The 14,369-nt window shown below is 34.3% G+C and overlaps 1 protein-coding gene across 3 annotated transcripts in view; it reads right to left on the bottom strand.

Moving 5' to 3' along the window:
* Window positions 1-14,369, bottom strand: part of SNTG1 (syntrophin gamma 1) — a 301,816-nt gene that overhangs the window by 42,184 nt on the left and 245,263 nt on the right. For all 3 annotated transcript variants that reach the window (XM_072328347.1, XM_072328348.1, XM_072328349.1), the window contains 2 exons: window positions 3,188-3,304; window positions 97-168 (listed from right to left, as the gene is read on the bottom strand). In XM_072328347.1, coding sequence (XP_072184448.1) covers window positions 97-168; window positions 3,188-3,304 — 189 coding nt within the window. The remainder of the gene's footprint in view (window positions 1-96; window positions 169-3,187; window positions 3,305-14,369) is intronic.

Consider the following 14,369-nt stretch of genomic DNA (forward strand, 5'->3'; position numbering starts at 1 on the left):
GATTTGATGTCTTTCTGCAAGGCAGTCACATGGGATTCTCTAGCTTCTCAACTGGTCTGGCAAAATTGTAATTTATTTTATACTTTTTCATCATACCTTGAAAATTTTGCACATTATCTCATAGACTGAAAATGTTTTCTCAGCTCGTGTCCAATCCCAAGTTGTGACCTTGAAAAAAAAAAAGAATATAAAAAAGAAAAAAAAAAAAAAAAAAAGGAAAAGAAACCAAGTTATTATTCTTCATTTCAATAATTCAGTTTATTTTTTTAAAAAATCAGTCCCTAAAACTTTCTACCTTTAACATCCATTATAATGTACATGAAAGGCCAAGCACTGCCTCAGAGCACAAACTACCAGGGACCAGTGCTGAAAAGATGTCTAGCTCTTTGCACTTATAGTGGTTTTTCACACAGGCTGCTTTATGCTGAATGAACAGGTTTCCCCTAGGATTCTCCTATCTATGCTGGTGGGGGTTGCACTGAGATCGCACAAGCATACAGCCCTTTAATTCTTTTCACAGAACCCTGACGTGTTTCATCTAATTTCTGATCTTATAACAGAATTTCTTGTTATACATACATTGTTTGCAGAGGCTCTAAACCATAAAACTTTGCAGTGTCCTAGACACTTATCATGTGTGACTTGAAATCTAGATAAAAAAGCTAACAAGAAAGAACAAAAGTAAATATGCTCTTTTTTTTTTTTTTTTTCTTACCAATGTGAATCTGCTCTTAAATTCAAACAGGGTGAGATTTGAATAAAAGTCTGTTTCTCCACATTATCTCACAATTTTTGCAATTGCTTTAAAGGGTATTTATACTAAGCAATTATTTTAAGCAAAGCCTACATATATAAGAAGAGTTCAATAAAATAATATGAAGGTAAGAGTTAATACATAAACAAGATAAGGGAAAAGTCAACAGAAAACTATAAATAACTTTTCTAGGAAACTGCAAGAAGGAAAGTGGAGAATTAGTCAAAGTCTCAAAAGACAGAATACAAAACAAACTAACAATCAAAAACAAACAAAACAAACCAAAAAACGGTGTAGTAAGAAATCTCAAAAAGGTAATTAAGTTTCAAGATGCGAATAAGATTTGTTAGAACTGATCATGCACCTGAGCATGGAGAGAAGTTCTATCAATAAAACTGATAAAAAAAAAAAAAAATGCAGCTGATGTATAATATTTAAACACATGCCTCCCTCAGGAATTATACAGGACAATAGTTTCATTTAATTTTCTGGTTAAAATGTTGGCAGATCTGCTAAGAAACAGCTTAATCGAAGAAGCTTACACTACAAATATAATTAAAATGGTTTTTCTTCCTATAACAACATTTACATGTTACATAATTATAAGCTCCAAAACTGTAGCCTTGAAAGTTTATTCTTAATCTTTTTTAATCCCTGGAAGTGATGAATGTGCATGCCCACAGAGCAGCAACCAATTGTATGTGTAAAAGTTTGCATAGAGAAAGTCCTTCTGAAAGGCCTACTACAGTCTGTGAGAAAAAGAAAATTTTACCGGGCACTTAAGTATAATATAAATGGTTTTAAGCACCTCTACAGAAATTGTTCTTCTGTTGGTCTTTTTAAAAGTTTGTTTATTATTATTCTTCCCTCCTACTGAATGGAAATATTTTATTTTATTTTATTTTATTTTATTTTATTTTATTTTATTTTATTTTATTTTATTTTATTTTATTTTATTTTATTTTTTTCCTGTTTGAACTGTCTTTCTGCTTTGGAATAAGAATCAGATTCTGTTTTATTTTTAATAATTAAATTATGCTTTGCTTGCAGCTCATCTGAAACAAGACCCTACAAATATTCTGAGATCACCCTTGTCTCAAAAAGCAGCAGCTTGCCAGAATTCTCCTAGCTCAGAGCACTGTGCTTCACATCCCTACTATAAATATGTGCTTCCCATAACCATTTACCCACAAGCAACACATTACTTCTGAAAACTAATAATAAAAATGATATTGTATATAAATAGAAATAATATACCAACAAAGTCTCAGTAAAGAAATTTGTAGTTTCTTCCACACTGCTTACAAAAGAATAATCTTTTTCTTTTAAACTGAACGGGAGCATTCAGCATTGCAGCTAGAAGGGAGATATCTATACTTTACTGGTAGCAAATACACAGGTAGATGTACCAAAGCCAGGCAGGCTTTTTTCCAAATTAAGGTGCCTGACAGCACCTGAGATTTTTATCTAATCCTGAAAAAATGTCACCAACAAAAGCCATACTCCCACTATTAACAATGGGGGAGCCAAACTATTATACTAGTGAACCCATGAGACTTACCAACATTGAACACACTTAAGTTCATACTTCTGTTCTCAGTGTATTCAATATGCTCTTAAATGCTTTGCTAAACAAACAAATAAGAATTGTGAATGAAGAATAGCGTGGACACTTGCCATCTAAATTTGAACTAACTCCAACAGGAAGGATCTGCAGCCCGAGTCAGGACAACTGCTAAACACTAAGTGCTGCTGGCATGGGTCTGCTGCCAACTCCTTACCTACTGACTTAAAACTTAGCAAGAGGATATGTGTGTTTCCTGCAGCTTAGATGTACCATAAAACCATGAAATTAAACTGCTGATTATGAGACAGTAGCTTAAATATTTCCCTTACTTGTCAGTCAGATTCCAATTTCTATTCAACCTTAACTGCTTCATTTGCTTCCCTACTTTTGTTTTGGTGCTATCAAACTGCATAGAAGTTATATTCAGGGTGAAAACTAAAGATAGGGATATTGCTCTGCAAGCCATGCTATTTCTACAGCATGTAAATAGGTTTGGTATTACCCCAAATCTCAGCAGTTTGCATTCAGAATGACAGTTCAGTTTAATTGTGACCAACTTGCTTTGGGCTTGTTTTGCTTGCCAAAGGGAAATGAAAAGCCCCCTGTTAGCACAAATAGATCTCTCCTGTATTTTTCTGTGTTCAGGTGACTGAGGGGAAATAAGTACTTGATAGCTGCGCAGTAATCTGATGAACAGTTATTTTCTGTCACTATTCCAATACATTTATCTGGAACTTTTCAGAGCTTTAAGTTAAAATGCCATTAATTCAGTGAGTGATATCTCAGTGTGAAAGCCTGGTACATATTACATGAAACTATTTCATTTAATAACATTTATGCCCACACAGAAGAAGAAATATACTTACTGGAGGTGCCAGAAATTTATATAGAGAAGATCCCCTCAGTGCTAGAAACTTTGGTGTATACATTCGATCCTGAAGGGAGTCTTGTTCCCGTTCTTCCGTCCAGCCCATGTAGACTATCTGACAAAAAAATCAATAGCGTTGACAAATTCCTCAGGCATTTTCTTCAAATCAATTGCAAATACTTCATGCAAGTAAGCTGATGTCTGTCAGATCTTACTGAAATACAAACCTTGAGCCACTGACACAATGTGATATATTGGCAGTTCACTTATAATCACATGAATGCGTAAAGAAAGCCTGTTACAACAACCAAAATATAAGAGAAGACTTATTTATTGCCCTAGTAACAACAAAAGAGTTAAGCCACATATCTAACAGATGTCTATTTTACTTTTTTTTTTTTTTTTTTTTTCCCATTATCTCATTAAAGGCTCTCTAAAGGAATACTTGCAGACAAATCACATCAGAAGAATTTAATGCAAGTGAAGTGTAAGGAGCCAGTAGGCAGGAATGCAAAATCAAGAATTATTCAGATACAAGACAGACAGAAATACATGGGATCTTACTGCAATATGGAAAAAAAAAAATAAATACATGCTGGAACACATGTTGTATTTTCATATATTCAAAAATTAGTTATAAACATTTCCAGATAACTGTATAACTGAAAAAAAAAATAAAAATAAAAATAAAAAAAATCAACAACTACACTAATTTATTGAAATAACATTTCAATCTCTAAGTACGGATTTGGAAAGGAATGCTCAGAGTTTTTGAAGATTAGTGTTTTGTTTATTTCCTTCAGATCATGTGGCATGTTTATAATCATTTGTTCAACTACCTCTAATTTGGTGATTAAAGAAGCTTATAAAGTTTGAAAAAAAGATACAGCCATGCCTCAGTACTCAAGAATTAAGCAGTACTCATAAGTACTATATTGTCATGCAATAATTAAAAAGCCATGGTCTCCAAAATCTCTTTCATTTCTGAATGAAAAATACTCAAGAATAAAGTCCAAAAGGTACAGTGACAGAAGCTTTAAGTTATTTCAGTTCAACAGTTACTCATATTCTCCTCATCTCTCCTGTTTTGTATGTTATTCAATGCAATAAAGATACATGCTTCAACTTGATAGGAATCCGTGCAGCTTAGTGACTGAGAGAAGCAATACATGGGAGTAAAATTAATATAACAATGTACTATTACATGCAGAAGTATGGCGTATTTTTCTTCTGTAATGAAAAGGGAATGAATGATCTCTAATTTCTAGGCATTAAGACAACTACACTTTTTAATTAATTAATTCTGTGCCATCTTTGATTTGTTTCATTAGAATTGGATATAGTAAGATATAATCTTGCCTGATGAGATTTCATATCACTGTTTCACAGCGTGTAATCTGTGCTCATTTAGGTTGTTTTCTTTTTCACATTCCTCACTTAATATAAGTTTCTATTTCTCCTACATCAGAATAACAAGGCACAGTCATGAATGTTGTGTAGATGCACTGATATTTCACATTTGATTGCCTCAATACGAACACAGCCATGAAATTTAAAGCAATTGCTCCTTTTAATATTGCTCCCTTGCCTCTGTACATCACAAGGAGAAAACTGATTGATTTTTCAGACAACCACAAAACACATTTCTTGTTCAGACTAAATACTTACTCAAACATCTAGCAAAACTCTTAAGAAAAAGCTGTATGACTGTAATTAGGAACAGCTAAATAGTTGTTTGAATGCACAAGTGTATTCATATATGTGGATTAAAATAACGTTGCCTAGATTCTGGAAAACAGGAAAAAAATGTACAGAGACTGGATAACTATTTTAATTGCATGCTCCTACAATGAATGACCTTAGTTTACCTAAGTAAACTGAACACATGTTGCTAGATAAAGTATGGTAATTTTTACATGATGAAACTGAGAAACTGTTGAAATATTTTCACTCATGGGATAAAATTGAGGCCACTTTCTTAAAGCATATATGTTACTAAAAAACATTCTGACTTCTAAAAAAGTTACGACTATTAATAACTTAAGTAAGTTCAAAAAAAACCTATTCATTTGGAAAGGGATCAGAACATTTCAAACTAACAGCTCAAATATATACATATATATATACACTAACATTTTGGATGAATATGAAATTCGATTTGGAAAGCTGAATTTCATAAGATTATATCTGAAAATTTTATTACAGTGGATACAGGTTGTATGTGGAACCAGAAATAGACAGTGCACAGTATGCTCATTTTACACATTTAAAAATGAGGATGTTTTTTTTAATCATAGAAATGTTTCTGTATAAACTGCTGGCTTTAGTGGCTGCTGGCTTATTAATAAAGATTCAATAAGTTATTACTGTATGTGAGCTAAATCACATGCAGTTGAAATAAGATGTATTTATAGGAAAAATGAAACAGCACACTCTCTTCAATCAAAAATTCATAATCTTCCAGTCCTTCTTTACCTCACATACATATTTCAGCCTAAAAGAAAGTAATCCACAAGTTTTCTATTTCATATCTACTCAAAATACTGCTAAAATGTCTTAATTGGCTTCAATAAAAATCCTCTTTTACTTTCAGAGACTTCTCCACAGTTCTAACATTTTTTATCATATTTTAGGAAGAATGGTAAAATATAAAATAAAATATTCTTAAAAATGAAGTGTAAAATTGATGCTATTTTTAATGTGAGGATATTCAAAGATTAGAACAAATGTACTAACAGCTTTCTATCACGGAAGTCTCACATTTATACTCATACGGTTGTTTTAGCATACTTTTTCCTGTATGGTAATTTCAAAATTCATTATAGGTAATTGTTATCAGGTTAAAACAAAACAAAGAGAAACAAACAAAAAACAAAAAAGAAAAAGAAAAAGAAAAGAAAAAAACAAAACAAGACATTATTATAGATGTTAAATAATTCAAAGTATGTTACTTGATTGTTCATATAAACTACATTAATACAGTTTTTTAGGAAATGATGTGCCAAATCAGTGCCAGAATAGTTATCTTCCACTACAGCTAAATAGTGATAACACTATGAATTTTTGTTGTTTTTTTTCTGTTTTTTTCTGTTTTTTTTTTTAAACTTTGACCTGTATTTAGTTTGAAAAGATTCAATTTTTCTAATTAAGTGAAATAAATATTTTGCAAATGAAAGACACAATATACATCTTGCTAAGTTTACAGAAATGCATTTATTAAATATGTCTACCTTGTAGCACTATAGCAAAAAAAAAAAAAAAAAAAAAAAAATTGTATAAAAGCATAGCATTCTGGGTGTCTTTTAGTAGTTAAAAAATATAGAAAAAGTATAATTATTTCACCTCGTGAGTGATGTTATGGACTTTTCACTTTTAAGAATATTCAGAATTTGACTGGGCAAAGTCCTGACCGACATGATTTATGCTGACCCTTCCTGGAACAAGATTTTGACCAGATAACCAACAGTAAATCATCCAACCTACATCTGTCTATGCTTCAGTGAGTCTTTGGTATCAAAGCAGTCATATCAGTCTTGGGATCTCTTTCAGAGCAGTAACAACTTACTGCTCTTAGCATCCAACTTCAGCATGACTTTTTTTAACAGTGCCACGATATTCTTCCATTGTACAAAGGATACTGCATACCAGTATATATAACCTGCATTCTTACTCTTATATAAAAGTCTTCTCAAACTAATTACTCAGAAAGAGAAGTGAGAACAATCTGCAACTACTTCAAATATTAACTTGTACACAATGTAACCAAGTAAAACTAGGTTGAGAGAGGGAACCACAACACACCATCACTCTAAGACAGCAAGGTAGATAGAAACTACTTTTAAAATCCCTTGTTCTGGAGCTGGAAAAAAAACCTCAGGGGATGATTAAATGAAGAACAAGATATTCAGTGGATTCTGCATGCTTCTGTTTTCATGCTTCTATTTATACCTTAATTTTTATCATTAATCTGTTGGTTTTGCTGCGGTAGAATGAAGCTTATTTTCATTTGCCTTACATTTAAAGTGAACCTAGGATATGCTAAAGAATCATTCACAGGCCAATGGCCTCTGGCAGGGAATTAGCAGTAAAGTTCACATGTATTGAAGCCACGTTGCACTTAATTGTTTTTCTACAAAAGGGTGGTGCCTGTCAATATGTTACTTTATCTCTGACGTATCTCAGTATTTCCATGAATGTTGAGCTTTGAAAAACTCAGTCTTATAAGGTGTGTTGACTGAAACCATTTTGCAGTATCACTACTCCCTTTTATTCCATTCCATCAATGCAAAGTGTTCCACCATTATGAACAACGTGGAAGAATATAGCCCATAGAGGTTTTATCTTCTTCAAAATTAAGCTGTGTTGATCCTATATGAACCTCTAACTTCAGTGTCAGACTCAGAGGCTATGTATCCATAGAAAGCTCTGCAGTGTGACAGGCAGCCTCCTTTGCCCCCAGGGAGGACCATGTGAAAAATCAGCCATGGCAGCCATTTCTGTGGCTGTAAAAAAGATCTTTATGAAATACTTCAAGCCCTGTGAAGAGTGGACAGTTACCGACAGAAACTATCAAACAATTTATAGATGTAGACTTGTAAATAACAGCCAAAAGTTTATCCTCTCACAGGGTTCACTTCTATTTCAGTATCTTTTTGCATACTTTCAGGGGTTCAGATCTTTTTTTTTTTTTTGCAAGCTCTCCTCTCCCATTATCTTGGGTAGTTTTTGAATAGCAGACCAGCTTGAGTAGGAGAGGTAGGAGAGGCTGCCATACTATCTTATCTATTGGCATTATGGTGGGCTTTTAGGAATAATAGGTTGGAATAACAAGCAACTTGTGTGGCTATGAAGCAAGTACCATAAAACACTGGATTGTTAAAAATTATGGAAAGCAGTGTGACTTTTGACTACTTACTTGAAATAAAGCAGCTAGGAAATTGCATATCACAGTATTCTGATCCTGCTGGACTTATTCTGGGAATGTCAGCTGGACAGAGTGCATCTGGATACTCAGCCACTTATATGCCACCATAGCCATCAGTCAGAGACTTGATGCCTGTCTGGAACTTGTCTAAAAGTTCCCAGACTCAACATTACATATCTGTTGCTTTGAAGTCTGTTTCCCTCTCCAGACATACACATTTTTCCTTATGATTCTATGTAAGTAAAGATGCACATTTTTGGTTCTAAATTCTGCATCTCTGAGAGAAATTCCAACCAGAAAAAATATTTATAACAAATAAATAAATAAATGCTTTAATCATTAGCTTCTGAGAATAGCATGTTTACTGCTATTAAATCACCACTTGCTGTGTCATAAAATAAGGTGGACTTAGGAAGTTTTGTTTCCCAAAATTTTAAAATTGAAATCCAAAGTTCTCTTACATGCTAAACATGTAAGAGCTATGCACTGCTCATCAAATATTGTTTTCTTACTAGGTAATGTAATTGTTTAAAAGAACACAAAAGGTGTTCTTCAATCATGATTTTCTAATAGATGCTTCTTCATTCTAAATTAAAAAAATATATATATATATATATTTTCTATTCGGCTTTCTTGCTAGCTGTTTTCCCCACATCTTCAGTGATTAATCCTTCTCAGTTCTTCTTTTCATTTGCATGTAATCCATAAATGGTTGATTGTTTTGCACAATTCTAAGCATCAACTATTTTATAAAATTCAAGTGTCAACTTTATTGCTGGTAACATGGAATATTATTGCAGTGAAAGGGAAGGATCAGTAACTGTCTATGCTCCATAGAATCCTATTATCCACTATTCTTAGATGTTCAGGAGATTAAATAATTCTACTTTCAAGGGGTAAGATAAGGAAAGGAAAGATCATCTGTATAGATATAAAATAGGTGAGTGAAAAACAATGAAATGTGTATTTACCTCTCCTCTTGGTATACACTTTGATTAGAAATATCTTCTTTAAGCTTTTTGAGTCCCATATGCTTTTTCAACAGGAGATCAACAGTTAAAGCATATGCTTCATTGATTCCAATTAATTTATTTAGATGATACAGTTCCCTAAGGAGTAATGTCTATATTGATTTACTGAACACCTTCATTCTAGTCTATGAAATGAATGTCAATCTTGGGAAAATTTAAACTGACTTGAGGCAATAGAAGAGACATTTTAATAAATTACTGCAGTGTTTTTAATTCAAGCCTTAGCTTTCAACAAATAATCCAAAATGGACAGATAGAACAAATTTATATCTGATAAATATAATACAAAGACAAAACAATGCAACAATATCAATCCAATCCCTTCAAACTGCTTTTTAAATTGACTGGTTTCTCATTGTGCAACTTCACCCTATGTGTGCACTGTTATGCTTCTAAGTATAACTTAACTGCAAAAATTCACTCAGTGTTAAAGGTTTATGACAAACAAGGAAGTAGCAATTCCTCTGCATAAATCTGCTAGGTGGATGTCTGATTCAGAAGAGTCCTGGATACATACAGACAGGAGCATATTTTAAAAAAATAAATAAATAAATAAAATCATATTCTTGCAAAAAGTATCAGCTAAAGGGCATGCCCTTTTTATGGCAACCTACTAATTATAGCACTCAAAAACTGAATACATCAAACTTGCAACTTTCATCACCTAACTGAGGTACACTGCTCCTGTTGAAGCTATGACATTATGCAGAAAGACATGCAAGAACTGTGAGATCAGAAAGAGGTCAACATTATATCTGAAAGAAGTGTAAGATATAATGCAAATGATCTGGTAAGAAGTCCTTAATCTGGAAAGAAGTAGATCAAGCTGTCTACTTGGCCAAGTACTTTTAAGCTATGACCATCACCAAAAAAAAAAGAAAGGGTATAAATGTATTTTACTAAGTATATGCAATTATTTATTTTAGTTGAAGTGGGAACTCCAATTCAGTTCTTGTCTTGTCTTATAAAAGCATACAAATTTATGAAAACTCATGTGAATGAAGCTTTGACTCAGACTACTCAAAGAAAAGCTTACATTAAAAGGGACCTTGAAGATCACCTCGTTCCAACCCCCGACTGTGGGCAGAGTTGCCACGCACAATATAACACATTCAACCTGGCCACATTCAACCTGGCCTTGAATGCCTTCAGGCAGAGAGATGTGAGGTTCACCAGCCTGCAGTTCACCAGGTCTTCCTTTCTCACTTTCTTAAAAATGGAAGTGATGTTTTCTTTTTCCCAGTCACAAGGGACTTCACCTGGCTGCTATAACTAATCAAATACTATGGAGAGTAGCTTGCCAATCACATCAGCTGGTTCCTTGAAGATCTACAGGAACAGTTGGAAGTCACTGTGCTACTGGAAAACCATTACGTAGTTGCCATCAACAAACCAGTTGGGATGATTCCCATGACTGGAATGTGTCTACTGATGTGTACAAGCCTTTCAGAAGGGACACTTGAGGAAGGAGGGCAGGAGGCGGTGCCCTCTACATCAAGGAAGGAATAGGGTATGAAGATCTGTCTCTGAAGAATGGCTGTGGGTGAGTCAAAAATCTACGTGTGAGAGTTAGAGACCAAGACAACAAAGGGATCCTCGTGGCTGGGGTTTACTACAGGCCTATCAAGTTAAACCTCTTGATAAAGCCTTTTTCATCCAGCTACAGGAGGTACTGTGATTGCAGGCCCATATCCTGTTGAGGTACTTCAGCCACGCTGATATCTGATGAAAAAGTAGAACAGTGAGTGTAGGCAATTCAAGACACTTCTGTAATGTATTGAGGATAAATTCCTGAGTCAGGTATTATGGTTGAACTGAGACCTGATGGTCAAACTGGAGTTCAAGAAAAAAATACACAAGCAGTTGAACCAGGGACAGGTAATCTGGAGGAATATAAGGATGCTGCAAGGCTGTGTACAGATAGGGTCAGGAAGGCCAAGATTCAATTGCAACTGGACATGTCAAAGAACACAAAGAAGGATATGAAAGGCTTCTATACGTACATCAATTGGAAAAGGAAAGTCGAGGAAGACATACTCTCCCTATTGAGCAACACATAAGTCTATGAGTCTTAATGAGATACATCCTAGAGTCCTGAGGGAACTGGCTGATGTAGCTGCCAAGCTACTCTTGATGATATTTGAAAAGTTAGGGTGGTCAGCTGAAGTCCCTGGTGACTTGGAAATAAAGAAAATGTAGCACACATTTTTGAGAAGGGTAGAAAGGATGGCTCTGGGAACTACTGACCTTTTAGTCTTACCTCATTGCCAGAGAAGAACAGGAGCAGATCCTCCTGGAAGATCTGCTAAGGCACATGGAAGAGAGAGAGATTATAAGGGATAACCAGCATAGCTTCACCAAGATCAAGTCATGCCTGACCAGTCTTGTTGCTTCTTATGATGGCAGTACTGTATCATTGAAAAAAGAAAAAAATAAACACTGATGTCATCTATCTGGACATCAGTTCGGTCTTTGACACGGTCCCCCTTAACATTTTCTTCTCCAAATTTGAAAGATATGTTGGATTGACTGCTGGATGAGGAACTGGTTATGAGATCATAATCAGAGAGTGGCTGTTGATCCTGCACCCTTACTCTGTTCTCATGAGACCTTACTTGGACTCCTATGTCCAGATGTGGTGTCTTCAGTAAAGGAGAAATGTTAAAAGATTTCAAATGTTTACAACAGAGCATTCACTTTATATGGACCATTAGTTGAGAACACTGGACTTTCTTTCCTGTATTAACTAAAATTTGAACTCAGATCTACTGTGGATATAGTCAATAGATCTGGTCAGGAAAACCTTACCCTTACTGGAAAGTATTTCCAGGGAGTGACATTAATACTGCAGAGAAAAAGAAAAAAAAGAAAAAGAAAAAAAAAAAAAAAAAGAAAAAAAAAAAAGGAGCTAAACAAAATCAAACAAACAAACAAAAGAAATAGGAAGAAATTAGGAAGAAATCTATACTTGAGGCAAAATTGAATTTGCTGGATATGCAGAAATAATTTGATGCACAGCTTGAGACTTATAGTTCGAGATTTAAATACAAACTTGATCTCATCACTCTTTTCTATCATCTACATTTCCAGCAGGCATCCAAATTAATTCCATTGCCTTGTGAGCTATAGGTGACATAGCCCCATGATACCAGCACTGCTATCCAATAACTTCATCAAGGTACTCAAAATGTAAATATTGTCCAGCTCATCAGGTAATCTGCTATCTTTGGGAAGCCATCTGGCTTTTCTCTCAAAAGTCACCATGAAGGTTTCCTAAATCTAAAACTTTCTAACAATGGTACACACTGTTTTTTAAAAGCTTGCCTATATCCTGAAGCTCAACACCTACTTAGAACTACAGTGTAAAGAAAAATTCCTTACTGGTCAAAGGAAGCACAGTTTTAATAACAGGTGTCTCAGAAGCAACTAGGGCAACATAGTAAATGTCCTGTTACTACTTCCTATCAGCTACAGAGAGTATACTTTTAGATAAATATATGAATATAAATGTATTCTCTTTATTTTACAGAAAGCCCAATAAAACACTAATAATCAATATAAGCCAGTCATAGGTTTAAACTATAGAGTAATAATCCATGCCAAGTGCCATAGATGACTGACAATACAACGTGGTGAATTAACAGAGCATAATTTACACCCTATCGTGTTCTTCTGCTTAATTTAACAGCAAGAACTCAGCTCCCCCTGTGTGTATATAAACATTTAACAACAGAAGTTTCATTCGAGAGATTTCCCTTCAAAATAAACCTGATCACATCCGTACTGTGACAACAGATGGTGTTATAGCAGATGTACCACAAGACCTGAAAGTTCAGCAACTGTCAATCAAGAGATGCAGAATGGTGACTCTGAGGAATTACAGTAATGGCATATTGTAAAAAAACTAATTAAAAAATGATGCTACATCAGAAAAACAAAACAAAACAAAACAAAAAAAACCAACAACAACACAACAAAAATACTAAAACACCAAAGAGAGTGAACATACATGCTATCTTTAAGAAACTACTAGAATAATTACATGGTTTCTTTGAGGGAATGTCACATTCCATCAAAATATCCTGTTTAATTATTCCAATTTAATAATATGAATACAATACAAATAACATCTCAAATGTTATTATGATAATATAAAAAAAATAAAATATTTGGAGTGTGTTACCACTAGACGTTACCACTAGAACAGGTGTCCTATGAGGAGCCCAACTAAGCAGTGCCATTCCCATTTCCAAGTGTAATAAAGATGCAACATACCTGAAGCAAAGTACAGTGCTTGTGTGACAGGCATGCCAGCTACCATGTAATTTGTATGCATTCACCTCTATATAGCTTTTTAAAGGTAGGTTTTAGTAAACAAATTCACTGAGTATAACTTTTAGAAGCAATTTTAAAAGAGACCATTTTAAGTGTGTTACTTTAATCAAGCAGAACAGCAGCCTATTAAGCCAGAATATATGGTGACATTTTGCTGATATGACATTGCCACATGTAGTTGCATTTATTAAATTACATTAAAACAAGAAAAAAAAAAAAAAAAAAAAAAGGAAAAAAAAAAAAAAGGTACACTCCTCTGTACTTGTGAATCTTTCAGTACGTGAAGGGAGCATACAAACAGGAGGTGGAACAGCTGTTTAAGAGGATGGATAGTAATAGGACAAGGAGAAGTGGTTTTAAACCAAGACAGGGAGGCTCAGGTTAGATATTAGGAGGAAGTTTTTCATTCAGAGGGTGGTGATACACTGGAACAGGTTGCCCAAGGAGGTTGAGGATGCCCAATCCCTGGAGGCATTCAAGTCCAGGCTGAATGTGGCTCTGGCAGCCTGTTCTAGTTGTTGGTAACCCTGGACATAGCAGGGGGTTGAAACTAGATGATCTTTGTGGTCTTTTGCAACATAGGCCATTCTATGTTTCTGTGATATGCCTGCAATACAATACAACTCATGAAAATTGAATGTTGCAGAATGTGATATGCACAGCTATACTCCAGTTCCCTCTGTTAATAGGGCATCCGTTAATTTTGCCACTATATTGTTTTAAGACTGAATGAAACACAGTTGTGGAATTGGAAACAGCGCTCAATAAAGACAGACATAGGAATCTAAGTAAGAAATAGGCTAAGTTATTAATTCCAAAGTAATATCATAAAGTATTAAAGCTGCATGAATCTCATTATATGCTGTTAACTTTGCCCAGGACAGCTACCA

This window comes from Excalfactoria chinensis, chromosome 2 (genome assembly GCF_039878825.1).
Source record: "Excalfactoria chinensis isolate bCotChi1 chromosome 2, bCotChi1.hap2, whole genome shotgun sequence".
NCBI lineage: Eukaryota > Metazoa > Chordata > Aves > Galliformes > Phasianidae > Excalfactoria > Excalfactoria chinensis.